We start from the raw sequence: 21,905 nt of genomic DNA on the forward strand, positions 1-21,905 counted from the left end.
TGTGCCTGTGTGTAAAAACGATGATGGCTCTTGAGTTATTTAAGTAAGCTCTAAAGACTTTTATTTTTGTTTCCCTCTCTTGAAACATCATAGGACAGTGATGGCTAACCTTTTTGCCGTCGCGTGCCAAAAGTGGGGGGCAGCGTGGGGGGGGTTGCACACGCATGTATCCACACCCATAATTCAATGCCCCCCATGGGCCCCCCCCCACTTGTGGCACGTGACTGCAAAAAGATTACCGATGGGCCTGGTAGGCCGTTTTTTCGCCCTCCCCAGGCTCCAGGGGCTTTCTCACCCTTGCCCGGAAGCCCTCCGGAGGCTGGAAACGGCCCGTTTCCCGTTTTCCGGTGGGTCCAGAAGGCCCGAAAATCAGTTGGAGCTGAGCTAGGGCAATGCTCGCATGCCCACAGATATGGCTCCACGTGCCACCTGTGGCACGCGTGCCATAGGTTCGCCGTCACGGTTATAGGATAACTGCAAGCAGAAGAATAAATTTACTTCCCGGGTCGTCTTGCTGCTGGGCTTTGGGGAGTTCTGGAATTAACAGAGCAGAACAGAATAAGAGAGCTGGAAGGGACCTCGGAGGTCTTCTAGTCCAACCCCCTGCTCAAGCAGGAGACCCTTTACCAGTGATCGCTAACGTTTTTGCAATCGCATGCCAGGAGCGGGGGGTAGGGGTCGCACGCACACCCACACCCATAATTGTATGCGCCTTGTGCATGTGCGCGCGACCCCCGCCACGCTCCCCGTGCTCCTGGCATGCGATGGCCTGGTGGGCCCGATAGACCCGTTTTTCTCTCTTCCCCAGGCTCCAGAGCCTTTCTAGGAGTCTGGGGAGGTCCAAAACAGCCTCCCCCCCCCAGAGGCCCATTTGTCAATGGCCCCTTTGCCAACTTTCAGTGGGACCAACTTCCGGTGGCAAACAGGTTGTATCCGGCCTCCGGAGGGCCTCCAGGGGGGTGGGGAAGGCCATTTTCACCCTCCTCATGTTCCTAGAAAGACTCTGGAGCCTGGGGAGAGAGAAAAATGGGCTTTCTCCACCACTCCCCGAGGCCCTCCGGAGGCAGGAAACAGCCTGTTTCCCTACTTCTGGTGGGTTCAGAAAGCTCAAAAATCAGCTGGCGGAGCTGTGCTCGCGTGCCCACCGATAAGGCTATGCGTGCCACCTATTCGCCATCACGGCCCTATACCATTTCAGACAAATGGCTTGAAAACCTCCAGTGTTGGAGCACCCACAACTTTTGGAGGCAAGAGAGGAGAGATAAAAATGAGTGCAGATCTCTTAAGGAGGTTGTAGGACCATAAAAGACTTCATCCATTCTCAAAATTCTCCTTTTATAGAAAGGTATCCCATTGTAGCTGCTTGCTAAGGAGGACTTCTTCGTGCTTGCTCAAATATGGTTGCATGAAAATGGGCCTTCGCTCTTTCCCCAGGATTTCAGCGTGTTCAGGGGGCAGTCCTTAAGTGGAGTTAAGTCATGGCCATTTCTTTTGTTCAATGGGTTTTAGGCGTCCTTGGAGGTTTGCCTTAAATTCCTTGGCATGGAGACTAAGAACAGTGAATAAATGGCCTTGAAAAGCACAGTTTGCTCATCGGACGGGCCCTTCGGATCATGGGTTAACTAGAGGGGACAATTTAGAATGGATTTTAGAATAGGCTTAACGTTTATAGATTTGTAGCTGATAATTTGAGGAATGGAGCGGGCAAAAATGTGGAGACTCTGGACCAGAGTGCAGAGAAGAGCAACAAAGAGGATTAGGGGACTGGAGGCTAAACATATGAAGAACGGTTGCAGGAACTGGGTATGTCTACCCTGTTTCTCCCAAAATGAGACCTCCCCTGATAATAAGCCCAATCAGGCTTTTGAGCGCATGGCATAAGGCCAAGTACTTATTTCAGGGTTCAAAAAAATATAAGACAGGGTCTTATTTTTGGGGAAACACGGTAGTTTAATGAAAAGAAGGACTAGAGGAGACATGATAGCAGTGTTCCAGTATCTCAGGGGCTGCCACAAAGAAGAGGGAGTCAAGCTATTCTCCAAAGCACCTGAGGGCAGGACAAGAAGCAATGGGTGGAAACTAATCAAGGAGAGAAGCAACTTAGAACTAAGGAGGAATTTCCTGACAGTGAGAACAATTAATCAGTGGAACAACTTGCCACCAGAAGTTGTGAATGCTCCAACACTGGAAGTTTTTAAGAAGAGACTGGATAACCATTTGTCTGAAGTGGTGTAGGGTTTCCTGCCTAAGCAGGGGGTTGGACTAGAAGACCTCCAAGGTCCCTTCCGACTCTGTTATTCTATTTTATTCTATCTCTTATACAGGTAGTCCTCCACATATGGCCACAATTGAGCCTGAAACATCTGTTGTAAAGTGAGCTTCCAACAAGCAAAGTCAATGGGGAAAGCAGGATTCCCTTACCAGCTATGTGATTCACTTAACAACTGCATTGATTCACTTAACAACCATGGCAAAAAAATGTCCCCCAAATGCTTTTTCCTCCCCCCAAAAGGCAACTGGAGTTTCTTGTTTTTTTTTTTTAAAGCGTTTCACTGTTCATCTAAGAAGCTTCTTCAGTTCTAACCATCCAGTGGGAAATGGAAGGATTTATGTTCTTTTTCAGTCCTTCCATTTTTCCTTTCCCCCCCACCAGTCATTTTGAACTGGAGAAACTTCTTGGATGAGAAGCAAAAAGTTTTAGAAGAAAAAAAAGAGCAAAGAAGTCCAGTTGCTGTTTGGAAAAAAGGATCTTTTGGACAACCGTGACTTGGATGTTTGAGAATTTCCGGAGACATGGCAAAAAAAGGATGTAAAATTGGGCACAACTCACTTAATAGCCTTAAAAATGGAAATTCTTCTCCCAAATGTTCTTGTAAATTAAAGACTACTTAGAACGGATTTTCCTGGCATTGGAATGGAATGGAGTGGAGTGGAAATTAGAATAAGAATAAGAATAAGAATAAGAATAAGAATAAGAATAGAGCGGATGGGATGGGATGGGATGGGATGGGATAGGATAGAATAGAATAGAATAGAATAGAATAGAATAGAATAGAATAGAATAGAATAGAATAGAATAACAAGAGTTGGAAGGGACCTTGGAGGTCTTCTAGTCCAACCCCCTGCCCAGGCAGGAAACCCTACACCACTTCAGACAAATGGTTATCCAACCTCTTCTTAAAAACTTTCAGTGTTGGAGCATTCACAACTTCTGCAGGCAAGTCGTTCCACGGATTAATTGTTCTCACTGTCAAGAAATTTCTTCTTAGTTCTAGGTTGCTTCTCTCCTTGATGAGTTTCCATCCAAACCAATTTTTGGATGATATTACAATTACATTGGTAGCCTCAGATCTTCAGAGATTCCTTGCTGGTGAATGTAGGCTGAGCAGCTATCTTAACCTTACTACACCTATCATAGCTACTAAATGTACTGTCTATTAAGGAAGATGCCATCTCTGAGCTTAAGAGAGAAACATGGGCTGTTGGCTTTCTCTTTTCTTTGCAAGACTTTTTCAAACTACCAACTTTTGTGACCAGTTCGTAAATCGTGTTTTAGCCTTTCTTAACTCTCACACCAATCTGAGAAGGAGGAGATTTGTGGAAGATAAGTCTGAAAATTTATGCTCAGGATTAACATCCATTTAGTCTGAGATGCAGACTACATGGATGTTAATCATATTACCTACAGTTAGGAGTGTAGCTAATATGGAAGACCAAAGATTTGGCTCTGATTTGTTCAAAGGAAAATATCTGTGTTAATTTAATTAGCTTTTGAAGTGGTGTTTTTGAATGTAGCTGTTGTTTGCATAGTAATTTCATAGTTTTTCTTTTTTTCTTGCTTTGGAGAACTCTAGCTTTTTTTCCCCCTGTTTAAAAAGGGCTGAGTTATTAAATTATGTTCATATTTGAAAGCTGGATAAAAATAATTACTGAGAAGCTCAAACAACTCTGTGGTCAGCCCAAATACATTAGTAAGATTTGTGAACATGTCTCAATGGCCTTTTAATGAAGTGTTAGCAATTTTTTTTTTTTCATTTAAAAATAATGATGGTTTCTTTGGAGTCATTGATTAGCTAAAACGAGTAAAAATAAATATATACTGTATTTCCCCCCTTCCTCCCCCCCCAAATTTTTAAATACATAAACTTTTACTGAGTGTAGTTACATTTTTGCTTGACCCTTTAATTTATTTTCTCTTCATTAATTCATTAGGTGGGTGGGACCACCCAGAATTTGTCTGAAATAACTGCCTTTTTTAAAAAAACCTTTGCTTAGCTCTAAACCTGCCAAGTCTACTATATAGCTGATAATTTATAATATAAGTGTTTGCACACACATACACACACACACACACACATACACACACACACACAAGGAAAGGCAAAGGATTAAAAAAAAAAACCATATGAATCTAAGAGGTGATTCATACATAGACTTAACTGATGCATTCTGGTATTCAAATTCTACTCTGGTGTAGCAATTTTATCAATTAATCAATCAATCAATCCAGACCTGGTGCACATATTCTATTATCCAGAAGAGACACAGGCAGAACTGACATGAAAGGGCTATAAAGCTATACAAGTATTTGTCCCAATACAGGTAGTTCTTAACTTACGACCAAATTTATGTTGGTAAGCGAGACATTTGTTAAGTGAGTTTTGCCCCATTTTTACGACTTTTCTTGCCACAGTTGTTAAGTGAATCCCGGCAGTTGTTAAGTAAGTAACATGGTTGTTAAGTGAATCTGGCTTGCCTGTTGGCTTTGCTTGTCAGAAGGTCGCAAAAGGGGATCACGTGACTCTTGGGACGCTGCAACCGTCATAAATACGAACCAGTTGCCAGTCATCTGAATTTTGATCACGTGACCATGGGGATGCTACAACGGTCGTAAAGGTAGTATACAGCAGGGGTGGGTTTCAAATCTTTTTACTACCGGTTCTGTGGGTGTGGCTTGGTGGGCGTGGCATGGCTTGGTGGGCGTGGCAGGGGAAGGATACTACCGGTTCTGTGGATGTGGCTTGGGCAGGGTGTGGCTTGGTGGGCGTGGCTTGGTGGGCATGGCAGGGGAAGGATACTGTAAAATCTCCATTCCCACCCCAATCCAGGGGAAGGTTACTGCAAAATCCCCATTTCCTCCCGATCAGCTGGGACTCTGGAGGCAGAGAACAGATGGGGGCGGGGCCAGTCAGAATTTTTACTACCGGTTCTCCGAACTACTCAACATTTCCGCTACCGGTTCTCCAGAACTGGTCAGAATCTGCTGAAAAACTCACCTCTGCACCACTCCCCAAACTGCTGGCATGTTTCCTCTTCACATTGGATAGACCGGGCTGAAGCGACACGGGCTGGCCCCTTAAATTTTCCAGGATGGTCCGGATGCGGCCCCATGGGCTTGAGTTTGACATTCCTGGTGTAGACTATCTGGAAGCCATCTTTTACTTTGGATCTTCCAGGCTGCCACTGTCAGACTTCGATGCTATCTCAAAATAAATGAATTTCCAAACTGCCAATCTTTAAGGATTCTTTAATTGAGCACAGCCACCGGATCATGACTCGATGCGGACAAGACTGACCTTTTGCCCCCCCCCAATCCCTCCCTTTCCGATCCCCAAATCTCTGCTTCTCATTGGCTATCTTCCAAGTCATTCTTCAGACTTCTTGTCTCGTCATTTCCCAGGAATGTGTCCCCCCTTCATTTCCACGACAACCCGACTTCAAAGGGATTTAGCAGGCAAAAGTTCAGAGCTTATCTCTCTCTCTCCTCTGCTCTCTATGCCAGCGTCGAAGCGCTGACAGCCACATTTAGTGCTGTGGGAAACTGGGAGGGGGGATTGTAGGGAGTTGGAGAGATACCTAGCCATAATAACATTCCTTTCTCTGAGAGTCAAGGACATCCTGCCTTGCACCTGGAGTGGCGTGACTGGGAGGCATCTCGGACCATGTGATGGACATGTGGGTGCAGGGGGAAGGGACTTAGATTTTCTTTTGGGTGGGGAAAACCTGGAAGCTTTCAGATTCGGGTTTTCCCAGATGTGCCAATATGACTGTTGAGGAATTTGCGCAGAGTAACCCTTGAGTAGCAAGGGTATGCACATGAGAAATGGCTGTGAGTGATTGTGAATAAGCACTGTCAATATACAGACACACTGAGTTGTGATATTCTTTTACTTTTAGGAAAAAGTAAAGCAAAGTCCAATAAACAATCCAGGTCATACACAGATAAAGATAGTTAAGATGTCAATCCAGGGATATTCTAAGAACAAAGTCTTCTTACCAGTTGTTGTAGTCATATACACATTCCTGTTATCTGGAATGAGCTCCCCCCTGGAGATACGGAGGATCCCAGATTTACGCACCTTCCGCCGCACCCTCAAGACCTTTTTATTCCAACAGGCTGGCCTGGCCTAACTTTCCCTTTTAAATGGTATATGAGTAATTTTAAATCTGTTTTTAAATATGGGGATGTTTTAATTCGTCTCGGGCCAAATTGTTTAATACGTTTTTATACTGTTTTAAATTTTATAATCTGTGTGTTTTATATTTATGGCTGTTCACCACCCTGAATCCTTCGGGAGTAGGGCGGTATATAAATCTAATAAAATAAAATAAATAAATATGCAATAAAACAGTTCTTTTTGGAGTTGCAAACAGGAACAAGTACAGCAGTTAAACAATTAGTAAAACAGTAGAAAAACAACAAGTAGCAATGATCAAGCAGTGATCATGCAGAGAGAACAGGCAGAGAGGAGCAGAGGTAGCAATAATAATGTAATAAGAGCAATAAGCCATGATTCAAGCTTCCTCTTAAGTATGTTGGCTACAGAGCTAGCCAATCAGAATACAGTATGATGCAATACAGCATTACAGTCTTAAAGCTATACAATACATTTTGACTGTAAACATGCATTGATGGTTTATATATATTGCCAACCCAACCAGTTAGGCAATAGCCATTTCCTAACAATGACATCTCCAATAAAAGGGAACTTTGAGGAACTTCTAACCTCGGAGTCTTCTTTCGTTGGGGGTGTTACTTGGAACCCTGAGACCTGGAGGTGAGGCCGTCCCCCCACTCTCCTGGCCTCTGAAAAGGGGTTAACATATGCTCCGTGCCCTTGCTTGGGGCACATAGAGGAGCACCCAGCCGTGGGGCTGGTTAGCCCCTTGAGAGCCCTCTCTTTGCCTTTTTAACCCATTTTTAACGGCGTTTAATAATCCTTGCCTCCTCCTAAATTTTAAATTTTCTCAGTTTTAAACTCTCACGTGCTGTTTTTACATTTTTTTTTTTAATTTGATTTATATGCCACCCTTCTCCAAAGACTCAGGGCGGCTTACAATGTGCTCAGCAATAGCCTTCATCCTTTTGTATATTTATACAAAGTCAGCATTTGAACTTTTTTATTGTACAAGCACCCAAGAGTCCCTTGAAAATTAAAAATAAATAAAAATCACGAGTTAGACTTGAATTTAGAGGCCTGATAAACTTCCCCAATGGGCTATTTCCAAATCCGGGAGAAAAATAAGATAATACTCGTGAGATACTTTGAAATGTTTAAAACAGAGAGATACGACACTTTTAATTCTTTTCATACTGTACCGTTCTACCATTTTGTAAAGTAGCCGGGAGCAATTCAGAGCATCGAAATCGTAGATTTCTCTTTAAAATGGACTGGAGTTCATTAAAAAATGCAGTTTTCACTTTGTTGCGAGGGTTGAACTTTGGAAGGACCGCATCCTCAATGGAGACTTGTAGATCAAATCTTGATACTCCCTGCTTTTGAAACTCTCCGCTTTTTAAAATGTTGCTTTGTGACACCGAAGGCTGAGAATCTATTAGGGAGAAGAAGAGCGACAGATTGCACCGCTATTTAATTTCCATTCAGTTAAGAATTGATTTTAAAAAGCCACAGCCAACAAAGATGGCCTATCAAATATCACGAATCTATGAGCAAAGCCACCCTTTGGGCCTCAGGCCAATCACTTAACAGACAAACGACCGTCCGACAATAAAACATCAACCTACCAATGTCGGCTTTTATTGGCTGTTTATTTACGATTACGCTCTTTTCACAGATACGATAACTGACTGCCCTGGCCATTGACTTCCTCCAGGAGTGGGTTCTATTTTTTTTTACTACTGGTTCTGTGGGCGTGGCTTATTTTGTGGGCGTGGCTTGATGGTCATGTGACAATTATTTAGGATTTATCAGAGGTACTGGTCTACCAGGCTTTTAACTGCTTGCAGAGCTGTACCGATCTACCCATTTGTTTTTTGCAGGCACTGGTCTACTCATGTATTTTTGCAGGCACCGGTCTACTTATGTATTTTTGCAGGCACTGGGTCTACCCATTTATTTTTGCAGGCACCAGTCTACTCATTTGTTTTCTTTTAACACTGATCAGCTATAGGGCGGCCCTTTGAAGCCCCGCGGCAAGAGTTTAAACAGTTTTTGTCCCTCTAGCCATCAGTTGGGACTCAGGAGGCAGCAATAGATTGGGGGTGGGGCCAAATAAAAGGTAAGAATAACGCGGGGGTGGGTGGGCGGGGGGGGGGACAGAACCGGTTCGGTGACGTCATATTGTCACCGCTACCGGCTCAGGAGAACTGGGCCGAACCGGGAGGAACCCACCACTGACTTCCTCCCAAGCCATCAAGATCAGGGGAAGTGACAGTACCACTTTTACACCCCACTAGTAAAGCCACACTTGCATCCCGTTCTGGTCACCACAATACCAAAAAAAAAAAAAAAAAAAAAAGATGTTGATACTCTAGAACAGAGGTGTCAAACTCAAGGCCTGCGGGCCAGATCTGGCTCGTGGGGCCAGATCTAGCCAGATCTAGCCAGATCTGGCTCGCGGGGTGCTTAGATCTGGCCCACAGGGCCGGCAGACCAGCTTGCGGTGCCTCTGCTAGCAAAAATGGAGCTGGGGGGGTGTTGCACGCAGCCCCCCTGCGCCCCATTTTCGGCCATGACGGCCTCCCGCATCGCTTTGCCTTTTGCTAGACCCCTTATGCAGAGGTCTAGCAAAACAAAAGGAGAAATGTTTCCCCTAGCTCAGATCAAACTAGTTTGATTGCTGGATTCCATTAAAAACAGAAGATCCACTGAGGTTCCCCACTGGTGATCGTTAGCCTTTTCCCTGCAAATGTTTGGCCTTAGCCAGAATATTTTTGGAGATGCTTTTATGTGTGTCAGGGTGTATGTTGTAAATCATCCTTTGTTGTGATTATACATCTTGCAAAATAATTATATCACTGTGTTGGACTGGATGGATGCGTCTTTTCCTGTTAGCCAGCCGTAACATTGGGCAAAAATATAATGTCTAATTTGACGGAGGCTTAAGGGAAAAAAAAACACCTAATATTAGATTTCTGGATTAGGCATAACAATTAAGAATTAAGAACAAGTGAGAGCAATTCAATGAATATTTATGACCTTAGTGAATACTCAATTTAATCAACAATACCACAGCTGTCTCAGTGGCACATTAGATTCGACCTCAGTTGGATTGCCGAGTGGATACTGGTGTTTTTCACACAACACAATGTCACATCAACTGCATATACAGTAGTGGCCAAAATTGTAGAAACCTTTTGGGAAAAGTTGTATTTTTGAGGTTTGATGGCTAATAACACCACTTTTTTTTGGAGTTTCAAGATAATCCTATTCCACTGCTGGAATGGCCTGGGAATAGCCCAGACTTTCACCCAATTGAAAATCTAGGGAACCGACTAAAGAAACCTTGTTAGTCAGAAGCGACCCAGCAATAAAACCTAGTTAATAGAAGCCATCATTCAATCTCGGTTTCACATGATAACAGCTGCCATCTAAAAGTTCACTCCATGGGAAGACGTTGTAAGGCCGCCATTCATGCTAAAGGTTACCCAACGAAGGATTAACTGATATGGGGATCATTTTTGTATATCTTGTTTTTTCTATGGTGATCATTTTTTTATATCTCATTTTTTCTACATGTTTCACGTTTCTTCTTTATGCTGTAACTGCTATTCTAATAGCAAATCCTTCGTAAAAGTGATTGCATTACGTTCTTGATTAAATTATCTTTCCATTGATATATAATTTCATGGTACTACTTCAAAAAAAAAAAGGGGCTGTTATTAGCTAGTTTTAGAAAATACACTTCTCCCAAAAGGTTTCCACAATTTTGGCCACTACTGTACAAGGGCAATTGCACAGTGCTGTCAGAAAGTGGGGTTTTGCCCTGATGATGTTTGCTATTTGATTAAAGAAATTTCTGCAAGAAGACAGCCAAGCTCAGGGAGCTCCAAGGACCCCACAAGAGATCAACACTCCCACCCTCACTGATAGGCCAAACCACTTGTATGTAAACAGTGAGCGAACCCCACTGCCTTCTAGCACTGATGATGTTACCTATTTGGGTCATGAAACGTCTGCAAGAAAACAACCAAGCTCAGAAAGCACTAAGGCTCCAATAGAACAGGTTCAGTAAAAAAAAAATAATTTTAAAAGTCCAGATTAGAGATCATTCACCATGGAGAAAATCTATTTATATGGTCAGTAAGAATTGACATCGACTTGAAGGAGAGCTTGTGCCTGGTGTCAGATTCGTCCTTCGGACAAGTGTGTGTTAGCAAGACCTACTGGGGAAATTGGTGAGTTCTGCTTTTGTAAAAAAAATAAATAAATAAAGCTGACTATGGTGATTTCATGGCAACATGAAATGCTACCCATTCAGGTCTGACCCCACTTTTGTGTTTTTATCACACCGAATTCTGACTCCAGTGGAAGATGCCTGAGCTGGTTGGAAGGAGGCCCTTTGCTAGCTGATATTATTTTCCTTGTGCCTAATGATCTTTATGGGGTCACTCCTTACTTGGATGGCTTAAGAAAGGAATACTTGGTTTGTTTGTTTATTATATTTGCATCCCATCTTTATTATTTGTACAAATAATTCAAGGCGGCAAAGATATCTAACAATCCTTCCCCCTCTTATTTCCTTACAGCAATAAATCTGTGAGGTGGGTTAGGCTGAGAGAAGAAAACTGGCCCAAAGTCACCCAGCTGGCTTTCATGCCCAAGGTGGGACTAGAATTCACTGTCTCCTGGTGATTGGCTCAAAGTCACCCAGCTGACTTTCATGCCTAAGGCGGGGCTAGAACTCACCGTCTCCTGGTGATTGGCTCAAAGTCACCCAGCTGGCTTTCATGCCTAAGGCGGAACTAGAACTCACCGTCTCCTGGTGATTGACTCAAAGTCACCCAGCTGATTTTCATGCCTAAGGCGGGACTAGAACTCACACTTTCTAGCCTGGTGCCTGAACCCGTAGATTAGAGGAATTCCTGGGCTTCCAATGACATAGAATCAAATGTAAGTTGCGCTGCTCACCTTCCATTTTCTGTGCTATTACACAGGTGCTGGTGAGCGAGGACTCCGATAGTGACGGCATCGTAGCTCACTTCCCGGCCCACGAGAAGCCCATTTGCTGCATGGCTTTCAACCCCAGCGGTAAGTATTATTTTCTGGCAGTGCATTATGGATCCTTTCACTTGCTAAAAGAAATCAGGCTGAAATCTTTCCTGAAGTTTTATTTGTCTGCCAGCTGAAATAGCGGTTGAAAACAGTAAATTGGCAGCAGCGCAACCTTATTTTGTCTCTTGATATTTTGCTTTCTGGCTTGTTTTGATTCTGAACTACACAACCCATATTTCTTATCGGATCTACTCTGACCATCTGCTACAACTTCGACCATCCTGACCCCCCCCCCCCCACAAAAGAGCATCCTTTGTACATCCTTTTAACTGCAGATAGTCCTCGATTTAGGACCATAAACTGAGCCCCAAATTTCTGTTGCTAAGTGAGACAGTTAAGTGAGCTTTGCCCCATTTTACGACCTTTCTTGCCACAGTTGTTAAGTGAAACACTGCAGTGGTTAAGTTTAGTAACACAGCTGTCCCAACAGGCAGCTGGACTATTTGTTGTTTTTTCATTGAAGCGGTTTCGCTTCTCATCCAAGAAGCTCCTTCAGTTCTGACTGTTGAGAAGGGAATCTGGCTTCCCCATGGACCTTGCTCGTCAGAAGGTCGCAAAAGGTGGTCACATGACCCTGGGACAGTGCAACCGTCTTTAATACATGCCAAGCATGTGGATTTTGATCACGTGACCACAGGGATGCTGCAACGGTCGTTGGTGTGAAAAATGATCATAAGTCACTTTTTTCAATGCTGTTGTGATTTTAAACAGTCACTAAACGAATGTTTGCAAGTCTGGGATTACCTGTACATTGCAAACATTGGAAAAGGGTGGGTACCTGCTTAGTCTGGGAAGACACACATTTTGCATGTCAAGAAGTGGGCCTGGCTAGTCTAGTGAAGAGAAGGACCAGGGGAGACAGGATAGCAGTCTTCCAATATTTGAGGGGCTGCCACAGAGAGGAGGGGGTCAAGCGGTTTTCCAAGGCACCCGAAGGCCAGACAAGGAATAATGGATGGAAACTGAACAAGAAAAGATTCAACCTGGAAATAAGGATAAATTTTCTGACAGTGAGAAACAATCAACCGATGGAACAGAAGTTGCCTTCGGAAGTTGTGGGAGCTTCATCACTGGAAGCTTTCAAGAAGAGACTGGACTGCCATCTGTCAGAAATAGGGCCGTGATGGTGAACCTAGCGTAGGCATATCAGTGGAGGTCTTCCAGAGGCCAGAAACAACCCATTTACCAACTTCCAGTGGGACCGGAAGGCCCGTTTTTTGTTGTCCTCAGCCTCCAGAGCCTCTCTAGGAGTCTGGGGAGGGTGAAAACGGCCTTCCTCACCCCCCCCGGAGGTCCTCCAGAGGCTGAAAATGGCCCGTTTGCCAACGTCCGGTCCCACTTCCTGTCTCACCGGAAGTTGGCAAATGGGCCGTTTCTGGCCTCTGGAGGGCCTCCAGGGTGGGTGGGGAAGGCTGTTTTCGCCCTCCCCAGACTGCTAGAGAGGCTCTGGAGGCAGGTGAGAGAGAAAAACGGGCCTACCGGGCCATCATGTGCCAGGAGCGCGGGGAGTGCGGGAGGGGGTCACGTATGCGGGGGCGGGGCGCATAGAATTATGGGTGTGGGCATACGTGCGTGCAACCCCACCCCCCTCCTGGCACGGGATGGCAAAAAGGTGAGCCATCATTGGTGTGGGCAGGGGGTTGGACTAGATGACCTACAATAGGGGTGTCACTCAATTTCATTGAGGGCTGCATCAGGGTTGTGTTTGACCTTGGGGGCCGGAGTGAGCGTGGCCAGCTTGACACCACTTGTCTTGGGGGGGGGGGGCTGTCGCCAGAGTGCTCTGCCAGAGAAAACGGGCTCCCAAGCTGCATTTTCGGCTGGAATACCTCCTGCCAACCCTCTGCCAGCAAAAAACGGAGCTCGGGAGGGCCGCGTTTTTACTGGCAGAGGCATCGCGGGCCGGTCCTTCGCTATTTCCGGGGCTTCCCCTGCGGGCCGGATTTAAGCACCCCGCAGGCCAGATCTGCCCCCCCCAGGCCTTGAGTTTGACATCCCTGACCTACAAGGCCTCTTCCAACTATTTAATCTAAAAAAAAATATTAATATGTAAGTCGATATATCAGAAGGTATGTTGTTGAAAGCTCATATATTGGGAGCCGCTTGATCTGTCTGATGAGTTAAGAGTTTACGTAAATGTGACGCTGAGTCTTGACCAAGGCTATTAAGCAAGAGGAAGGGAATGATCCTTCTGATGGGCACCCATTTTCTGAAACCACATTTAGAGAGCTGCAGCATTAAATGTACACTGGGTCAAGATGTCACCGCCAATAAATGTAGGAAATGGGCATGAATGTCTTTGAAAAGTCAGGTAATTGAAGGTTCCTCTTCTCTGTCATTTCCCATTGGAAGAACAACGCCCCTGCCTCCCTTGGAAAGTTCACTTGATTTCTTGAGGTTTGCAGAAATATTCTCCTAAATTTAATACCACTTATCCTTTTCCACTTAAGGCTTAACCTGGAGATGTAGTTCAGCTGGCTTTTCTACTCCAATTTTTCCCAGGTGGGAGTGAGGGGAAGCCATCTGAAAGTGGTCTTTGAAGCCTCAATGACAGTCATCTCTTCTCTTCTCTTCTCTTCTCTTCTCTTCTCTTCTCTTCTCTTCTCTTCTCTTCTCTTCTCTTCTCTTCTCTTCTCTTCTCTTCTCTTCTCTCCTCTCCCCTCCCCTCCCCTCCCCTCCCCTCCTCTCCTCTCCCTTCCCTTCTTTCTCTTCTCTTCCCTTCCCTGCTGGATAAGGCTTGTGGGCAAGCAGTCCCCATGCTTTTCTCAAATGGACTGGCTAACGTCTTTGTTGGCTTCCTATGTGATATAGATGGTCCTTGATTTACAACCACAATTCAGCCTCAGACTTTTGATGCTAAGTGAAACATTTGTTAAGTGAGTTTTGCCCCATTTTACGACCCTTTCTTGCCCCAGTCGTTAAGTAGATGATTGCAGGTGTTAAGTGAGTAACACAATTGTTAAGTGAATCCTGACTTGGGGAAATGAACCCAGCAGAATGCAGAACAATCTCCATGAACGTATTCCTTCAAATGATTTTAACCTCCTGTTTCCTGCACTGGTCAAACTTGCAATGATCTTGAAGAACTTAATGGCTACGAAATTCAGTCAGTTGATTTTACTTTCACCCAAAAGGCCCAAAAGACGAAGCTGACGAAGGAGGAGGATGTTAAAAAAAAAGGCAAATAAGCTAGCATAATAATAAAGCCAATTATTTTTCACAACAGCCTATAAAATTGGTTAGGTAAAGCAGTTGGCCAAGATCATTCTGTGCTTCTGGGGGATCAGAACCCAGTTCCCTTGGGGCTGAAGTTCTTACTACTCCTAGTAGGCTATTAGACTGTTTAGACCACCTAGTGAGTCTAAAGGTGCTTTAGCTCACAGTGTGCCAGAAGCCCATCTAAAAGTTCCCAGGAGCTTTCTCCTATGGGAAGTTTTGCAAGAAATAATTTAAACCAAGGCCTTCCCCTTATTTAAAATGGTCCAAACAGTTTACAAACATTGAGGATGCTACAGTGACCTTGATAAAAACACATCTGACCTGCAAATGTAAATCCGCAAGCGTTCGTCAGAGCCAGAGGCGCCTCAGACTGCAAATTGGGAGGTGGTCAGAGACAGAAGGAATCTGCCCCATTGCGGGGTGAGAAGGGGTGGGTGGGAGAAGGCTGATTTAGGTGTTTATGAACTGGCCTCCAAGCAATTAATGTTGTACACGATGGTCTGCCCAGAATTCTGTGTGTGTGTGTGTGTGTGTGTGTGTGTGTGTGTGTATAATCTTGATAACAAGAAAGAATGGCTATCCAGTAGAATCAAATTTTCCATCTCAAACCAGACTAGACTAAACTGGTGTAGACTCCAGCCTGCAGGAACTGGATAGACAGATGACTTTTGGTGGTGTTGTGTATATGTGTGTGTGTGTGTGTGTGTGTATATACATATACATATACATATACATATACATATACATATACATATATACATATATACATATATACATATATACATATATACATATATACATATATACATATATACATATATACATATATACATATATACATATATACATATATACATATATACATATATACATATATATATATATATATATATATATATATATATATATATATATATATATATATATATATATATTTCTTCTAGCCAGGTTTTTCCTACATAACCAAGGTTTTTTGTAGCTCCAGCTCAGTAGAATCACATCTACTCAGTTCTGGGCTTTTTTCTTTTCTAACAGCTAGCAAGCTCTCACTGCTAGGTGGGAGACCTAAATAGATCCATTTCTAGCTCGTTTGCTTTCATCAGTAGGCCACACCATATCTTATGTATCCTCCCTGTAAACGCACAGTATCAATTTTCTTACTTCTTCGTAGGGTTTATGTGTGTTTTTCTTCTAGCCAGGTTTTCCCTACGCAACCAAGGTTTTTTGTAGCTCCAGCTATGGGTGTGGCCTACTGATGAAAGCAAATGAGCTAGAAATGGATCTATTTAGGTCTCCCAGCTAGCAGTTAGAGCTTGCTAGCTGTTAGAAAAGAAAAAAGCCCAGAACCGAGTAGATGTGATTCTACTGAGCTGGAGCTACAAAAAACCTTGGTTACGTAGGGAAAACCTGGCTAGAAGAAAAACACACATAAACCCTACGAAGAAGTAAGAATATATATATATATATATGTATGTAGGTCTTTGGTTATTTGGGTCTTCTCCCACGTAAAATTGGGAGAATAACCGAATAACCAAAGACCTACATACAAACACCTGCGAAAACCTGAGAAAACACACACACACACACACACACACACACACACACACACACACACACATTATTGAAGACTTTTTTTTTAGACTGGAACCGAACAAGCTGAAGATCGGCTGGTCCCCATCTGTTCCATCGGACGTGTGGCTGAATGAGTCGTTGGCTTCGTGCGGTTTGCCAAGTCTGGAGATCTAGCAGTTCTTCAACAATTCTGCTAGTTTCCCAAGTAGGCTTTGGTAGGCCTTCCCGAGAAGAAGGACCCAGTTAAGGCTTGCTCTAAAAGCCCGGTGCTACTCGATCAGTGTTGGACTTTTCATTTTCTCAGTAGAGGAGGTGGTATTCAGCCGGTTCGGGCGAAATGGTAGCGGTGACTGTGGGTGGGCTACCCGCCTACCCGCCTGGACATAGTGCCATCCTATTTAGCTATGTTTTCAAGGCTGGGCTCATGCACGGAAGGTGCATGCACATGCAGCGAGCGTGTGGAAGGCGTGCGCGTGAGCGAAGCAAGCACGCATACATGCATGAAATTGGTGGCAAGAATACGTGAAACTCACCGCTGGCCACGTTGCATCAAGAGAATTCCATTTCCCTCTCAAAAATGACCGTTTCTCCTGGTGAGAGTGACAAACGTGCACCCCCAGTTAATCTAAGCCAACCCCTAAATCTGAGGTATGTGCAAATTCTGGAAATACCAGTAGATGAGAATATTTGCAGCTCAGGGTTGAACTGTGGAGTCCTTGGTTTTCTCTGAGCTTGGTTGGTTCTTGTTTTTTTTTGTACAGATGTTTCATTACCAAACTAGTTAACCTCATCAGTGCTAGAAGAGAGGAGGGAAGGCTACTGCCACCAGTAGCCTCCCACCGGCCAGTTCGCTCCCACAGAGAGGGACTCCTCAGGGTGCCATCGGCCAAGTAATGTCGGCTGGCGACACCCAGGGGGAGGGCCTTCTCTGTGGGAGCTCCTGCCCTGTGGAACGAACTGCCCCTGGAAATACGCAAGATCTCCAACCTCCGTGTGTTTCGCTGTGTCCTTAAGACCCTGCTGTTCCGTCAAGCAGGGCTATCTATGTAAATGATTTTAAATTGGGGCTTTTAAATTGGGTTTTAAATTTGGGCCGAAATTATTTAATATTTTTAACTATTTTTAAAATTGTTGTTTGCACCTTGTGTTTTTAATTGGCTGTACACCACCCCGAGTCCTTCGGGAGAAATAATAAATAAATAAATAAATAAATAAATAAATAAATAAATAAATAAATAAATAAATAAATAAATAAGTAAGTAAGTAAGTAAGTAAGTAAGTAAGTAAGTAAGTAAGTAAGTAAGGAGGGGGAGAACAGTGCGGTTCTTGGTGCTCTCTGAGCTTGATGGTTTTTTTGCAGATGTTTCTAGGTAACTAGATGTTACCAAACTAGGTAACATCATCAGTGCTAGAAGAAAGGAAGGAGGAGGAAGAGGGGGATTCGGGGGTCCTTGGTGTTCTCTGAGCTTGGTAGTTTTCTTGCAGATGTTTCATTACCAAATTAGGTAAATAGAATTGAATAGAATAACAGAGTTGGAAGGGACCTTGGAGGTCTTCTAGTCCAACCCCCTGCCCAGGCAGGAAACCCTACACCACTTCAGACAAATGGTTGTCCAATCTCTTCAGTGTCTGAAACTAGACACTGTGGGGAATTCTGGGAATTGAAGTCCACACATTTCCAAGTGGCCCCCATTGAGAAACACTGGCCTAGAGGGAGCCGGGCATTAGTCAGTTAGTGCAAGAGCTTTTTCATGGGAAGTGTCATAGATTCCCCATCAGAGTTCCTTCTCAAACTGTTACAGGAATAGAAATAGAATAACAGAGTTGGAAGGGACCTTGGAGGTCTTCTAATCCAACCCCCTGATTAGGCAGGAAACCCTACACCACTTCAGGCAAATGGTTATCCAATCTCTTCTTAAAAACTTCCAGTGTTGGAGCATTCACAACTTCTGGTGGCAAGTTGTTCCACTGATTAATTGTTCTCACTGCCAGGAAATTTCTCTTTAGTTCCAGGTTGCTTCTCTCCTTGATGAGTTTCCACCCATTGCTTCTAGAACATCCAAAACTTTGTTCCTTTACTGGAAATTGTCCCATATGAATGAATGAGTCCCACTCTGAGGGAGCTGGGCAGGTCCAAAATATATTTTAAAAAATGATTAAATAAATAACACAAATAAATTTTGACTCCTGAAGCCATTTCAACATAGAGTTATTAGTCTTATCCTATCTTTTTGCCGATGTTCTGGAAACTCCTGACTGCTTGAATTTGGCAGGATCTATTTTCATCTGGGAATGTGGCCTTTACGAAGTGGTGACTATTGATGCCTGTTTATATAATGTCATTAGCACTTAGCCGTCAGCAATTATACAGGCTCTAAAGACTATTTTCATAGATTGTATAATAGCGCTCTCCAAAGCAATTGGGGCTGCTTGTTAAAAAGGTTTTTCCAGTGACTTTTGGGAAGTCCGTAAATAAGACATACCTTATTATGCCTGATTACTTGTTTGTTTGTTTATAAAATAGGTTGGAGCAGCTAACAATTGGAAACGTTATCAAGTCAAAAATTAGACTTAGACTTAGAATAACTTTACTGCCATTTTGAATGTACACTAATCGGCATATATTAAAATGAAATCTCGTTGCATATAGCTCTCAAAGGGTCACCAATATACATCACATAAACATGACTAAAATAAATAAATAAATAAATAAATAAATAAATAAATAAATAAATAAATACATACATACATACATACATACATACATACATACATACTTATGCATATACTCACATATATTATATGACACAGAGAAGCAACACAGTCTAGTTCGGATGTATATATCTACATGGTGAGAAAAACAAATCTTGCGAGTTTACCAGACGGACGGTCTAGGGCTATGATGGCGAACCTATGGCACGCGTGCCACAGGTGGCACGTGGAGCCATATATGTGGGCACGTGAGCCTTGCCCTAATTCAACTCTGGCACACATGTATGTGCCGGTCAGCTGATTTTAGGGCTTTCCGGGCCCACCGGAAGTTGGCAAACAAGCTATTTCCAGCCTCTGAGGGTCTCCGGAGGGGGTGGGGAAGGCTGTTTTTGCCCTCCCCAGGCTCCAAGAAAGCCTCTGGAGCCTGGGGAGGGCGAAAAAACGGACCTACTGGGCCCACCGTGCCATCGCATGTCAAAAGCGTGGAAAGTGCAGGGGTGTCACGCGCGCATGCGCGTGGGGGCATGGCGTACTGAATTATGGGTGTGGGCACACATGGGTGTGACCCCCCCCATGCTCCTCCCACTTTTGGCACACGAAGGCAAAAAGGTTAGCCACCACTGGCCTAGGGCAGTGTTGGCTAACCTTTTTGATACCGAGTGCCGAAAGCGTGCACGCACACCCATAATGCAATGCGCGTGCAAACCCACCCACCCCCGCGTGATCCTGGGGTGTGTGTGTGACCCCCACGCATTTCCCCCTGTGAATGCATGCGCATCTCCCGCATGTGCCCCGTCCCCCCGTGCATGCGTGGCAGAGACCCGAAAAGCAGCTGGCCGGCAGGAGGCACACGCACATGCGTGGCAGATCTGAGCTGGGGCCACAGCTCGCGTGCCCGCAAAGAGGGCTCTGCATGCGTGCCACGGGTTCTCCATCACGGGCCTAGGGAACAAAGGACTGGGTAGACTTGCTAGAAATACTTGGAAACCTCCTCCCAGAGGGGAGCAACCGAAACAGACCATGAAGTGGGTGCGTGGGGTCTCTAACAATGCTTTGAGCTTTTAAGGAGATTGTCTGAGAAATTCTATTCTGCAGGGAGTAAAGTGATAAAAAGCGTAGTTTTACTTCTCGGATGGATACAGTGATCTTCAGTAAACTTGTTCTTAGGTGCAGTTTAATGCTAGTTTGCTTTGAAGGGCTGTTGTGAAGATACTGTCAGGCCCAAAAGACCAGCTCCACAAGTGAAAGTTCAGTTAAACTAATTTATTACTAAAAAAAAACATGCACAGGAATCTTTTCAACTAAGCGCTTGCTAGGAGTTAGATGAGGGTCCACGGAATTCAAGGGAGGTTGGACTTAGTCCGCTTGTGACTACGAAGGGATTCCACGCTGATCCCCCTTTTGACTCCACCTCCAGGTTCTGCCACTCCTTCTCCTACAGATACTGCTGAAAATATTTTGAGAATTTCTTTTTATTTAAAACTTTGTCCTGGCAGAGGTCCAGAGAAACCGTCTCGCCCCACTAGGACTAGTCTGCCCCACTTGCTTCAGCGGAAGGACCCTGAATTCCAGCTGGTGGGATCAAAAAGAGCCTTTTCCGTCCTCTGGAATATTTTACCACTGGAATTGAGAGCTGCTCCCACTCTCCCGGGGGAAGGGAATCAATATCTGTTTTTTTCTAGAAGGGTTTGCTCGCTTTTTATATAGAACTGGCTTGCCCTGTCAGTGTTGGTAAGGGTGTTCTTGGTACTTCCTTTATTAGGCTGTTGTCTAGTTGGTAGTTCCTTGAATTACAGGGCAAGCCACTTGTACAGAAACAAAGAGTAACAGTGAGCAAACCCCACTCCCTTCTAGCTCTGATGATGTTACCTAGTTGGGTCATGAAACGTCTGCAAGAAAATAACGAAGCTCAGGGAGCACCAAGGACCCTGCAGTCCTCCTCCTCCTCCACTCTTCAAATCCCATTCCCTTCTAGCTCTGATAATGTTACCTAGTTGGGTCATGAAACGTCTGCGAGAAAACCACCAAGCTCAGAGAGCATCAAGGACCTAATGGTCCTCCACTTCCTCTTCCTCCTCCTCCACTCTTCAAATCCCATTCCCTTCTAGCTCTGATAATGTTACCTAGTTGGGTCATGAAACGTCTGCAAGAAAACAACTAAGCTCAGGGAGCACCAAGGACCCTGCAGTCCTCCTCCTTCTCTACTCTTCAAATCCCCCTCCCTTCTAGCTCTGATAATGTTACCTAGTTGGGTCATGAAACGTCTGCAAGAAAACAACGAATCTCAGGGAGCACCAAGGACCCCACACTTTAACTTCCTAGAGGGACGCTGTGTAGGATAGTAACCTGTTGGCTTTTGATGCCCCAGAGTTAATTAACCCAGTGAGCATCTCAGAGGATGCTTTGCCAAAGGCTGTTCCAAACCTGGTTTAAGCTCTTCGGGAAATGAGATGTAAGCCACAGGTGTCAGGCACACTCGCCCCAAATTCAGTCGTAGGCAGGGCACTCAGCTCTTCTATTTAACAGTAACAGAGTTGGAAGGGACCTTGGAGGTCATCTAGTCCAACCCCCTGCTCACGAGGGAGACCCGTAGTAGGGATTCGAACCGCCGAACTGCCGACCTTTCTGATCGACAAGCTCAGTGTCACTTGAGCCACCTAGTCAGGCCTTCAGAAGCGGTGGGTGCTCCATCACTGGAGGTTTTTAAGAAGAGACTGGACAACCAATTGTCTGAAATGGTAGAGGGTCTCTTCACTGAGCAGGGGGTTGGACTAGATGACCCCCAAAGGTCCCTTCCAGCTTTTTTGTTGTATTATTCTTGGCACACAGGGTGCAGTGCACAGGATCCATTCTTAGCGCCAAATTAATAATAATAATAATAATAAT

The 21,905-nt window shown here is 44.5% G+C and overlaps 1 protein-coding gene across 1 annotated transcript in view; it reads left to right on the forward strand.

The window, feature by feature from the left end:
* Positions 1-21,905, forward strand: part of BCAS3 (BCAS3 microtubule associated cell migration factor) — a 464,753-nt gene that overhangs the window by 151,653 nt on the left and 291,195 nt on the right. Inside the window, exon 13 of the mRNA XM_070931996.1 lies at positions 11,399-11,492. Within this exon, the coding sequence (XP_070788097.1) occupies positions 11,399-11,492 (94 nt within the window). The remainder of the gene's footprint in view (positions 1-11,398; positions 11,493-21,905) is intronic.

Source organism: Pituophis catenifer, unplaced genomic scaffold (assembly GCF_029215685.1).
Source record: "Pituophis catenifer annectens isolate HBS135680 unplaced genomic scaffold, rPitCat1.0.hap2 SCAF_1, whole genome shotgun sequence".
NCBI classification, from domain to species: domain Eukaryota; kingdom Metazoa; phylum Chordata; class Lepidosauria; order Squamata; family Colubridae; genus Pituophis; species Pituophis catenifer.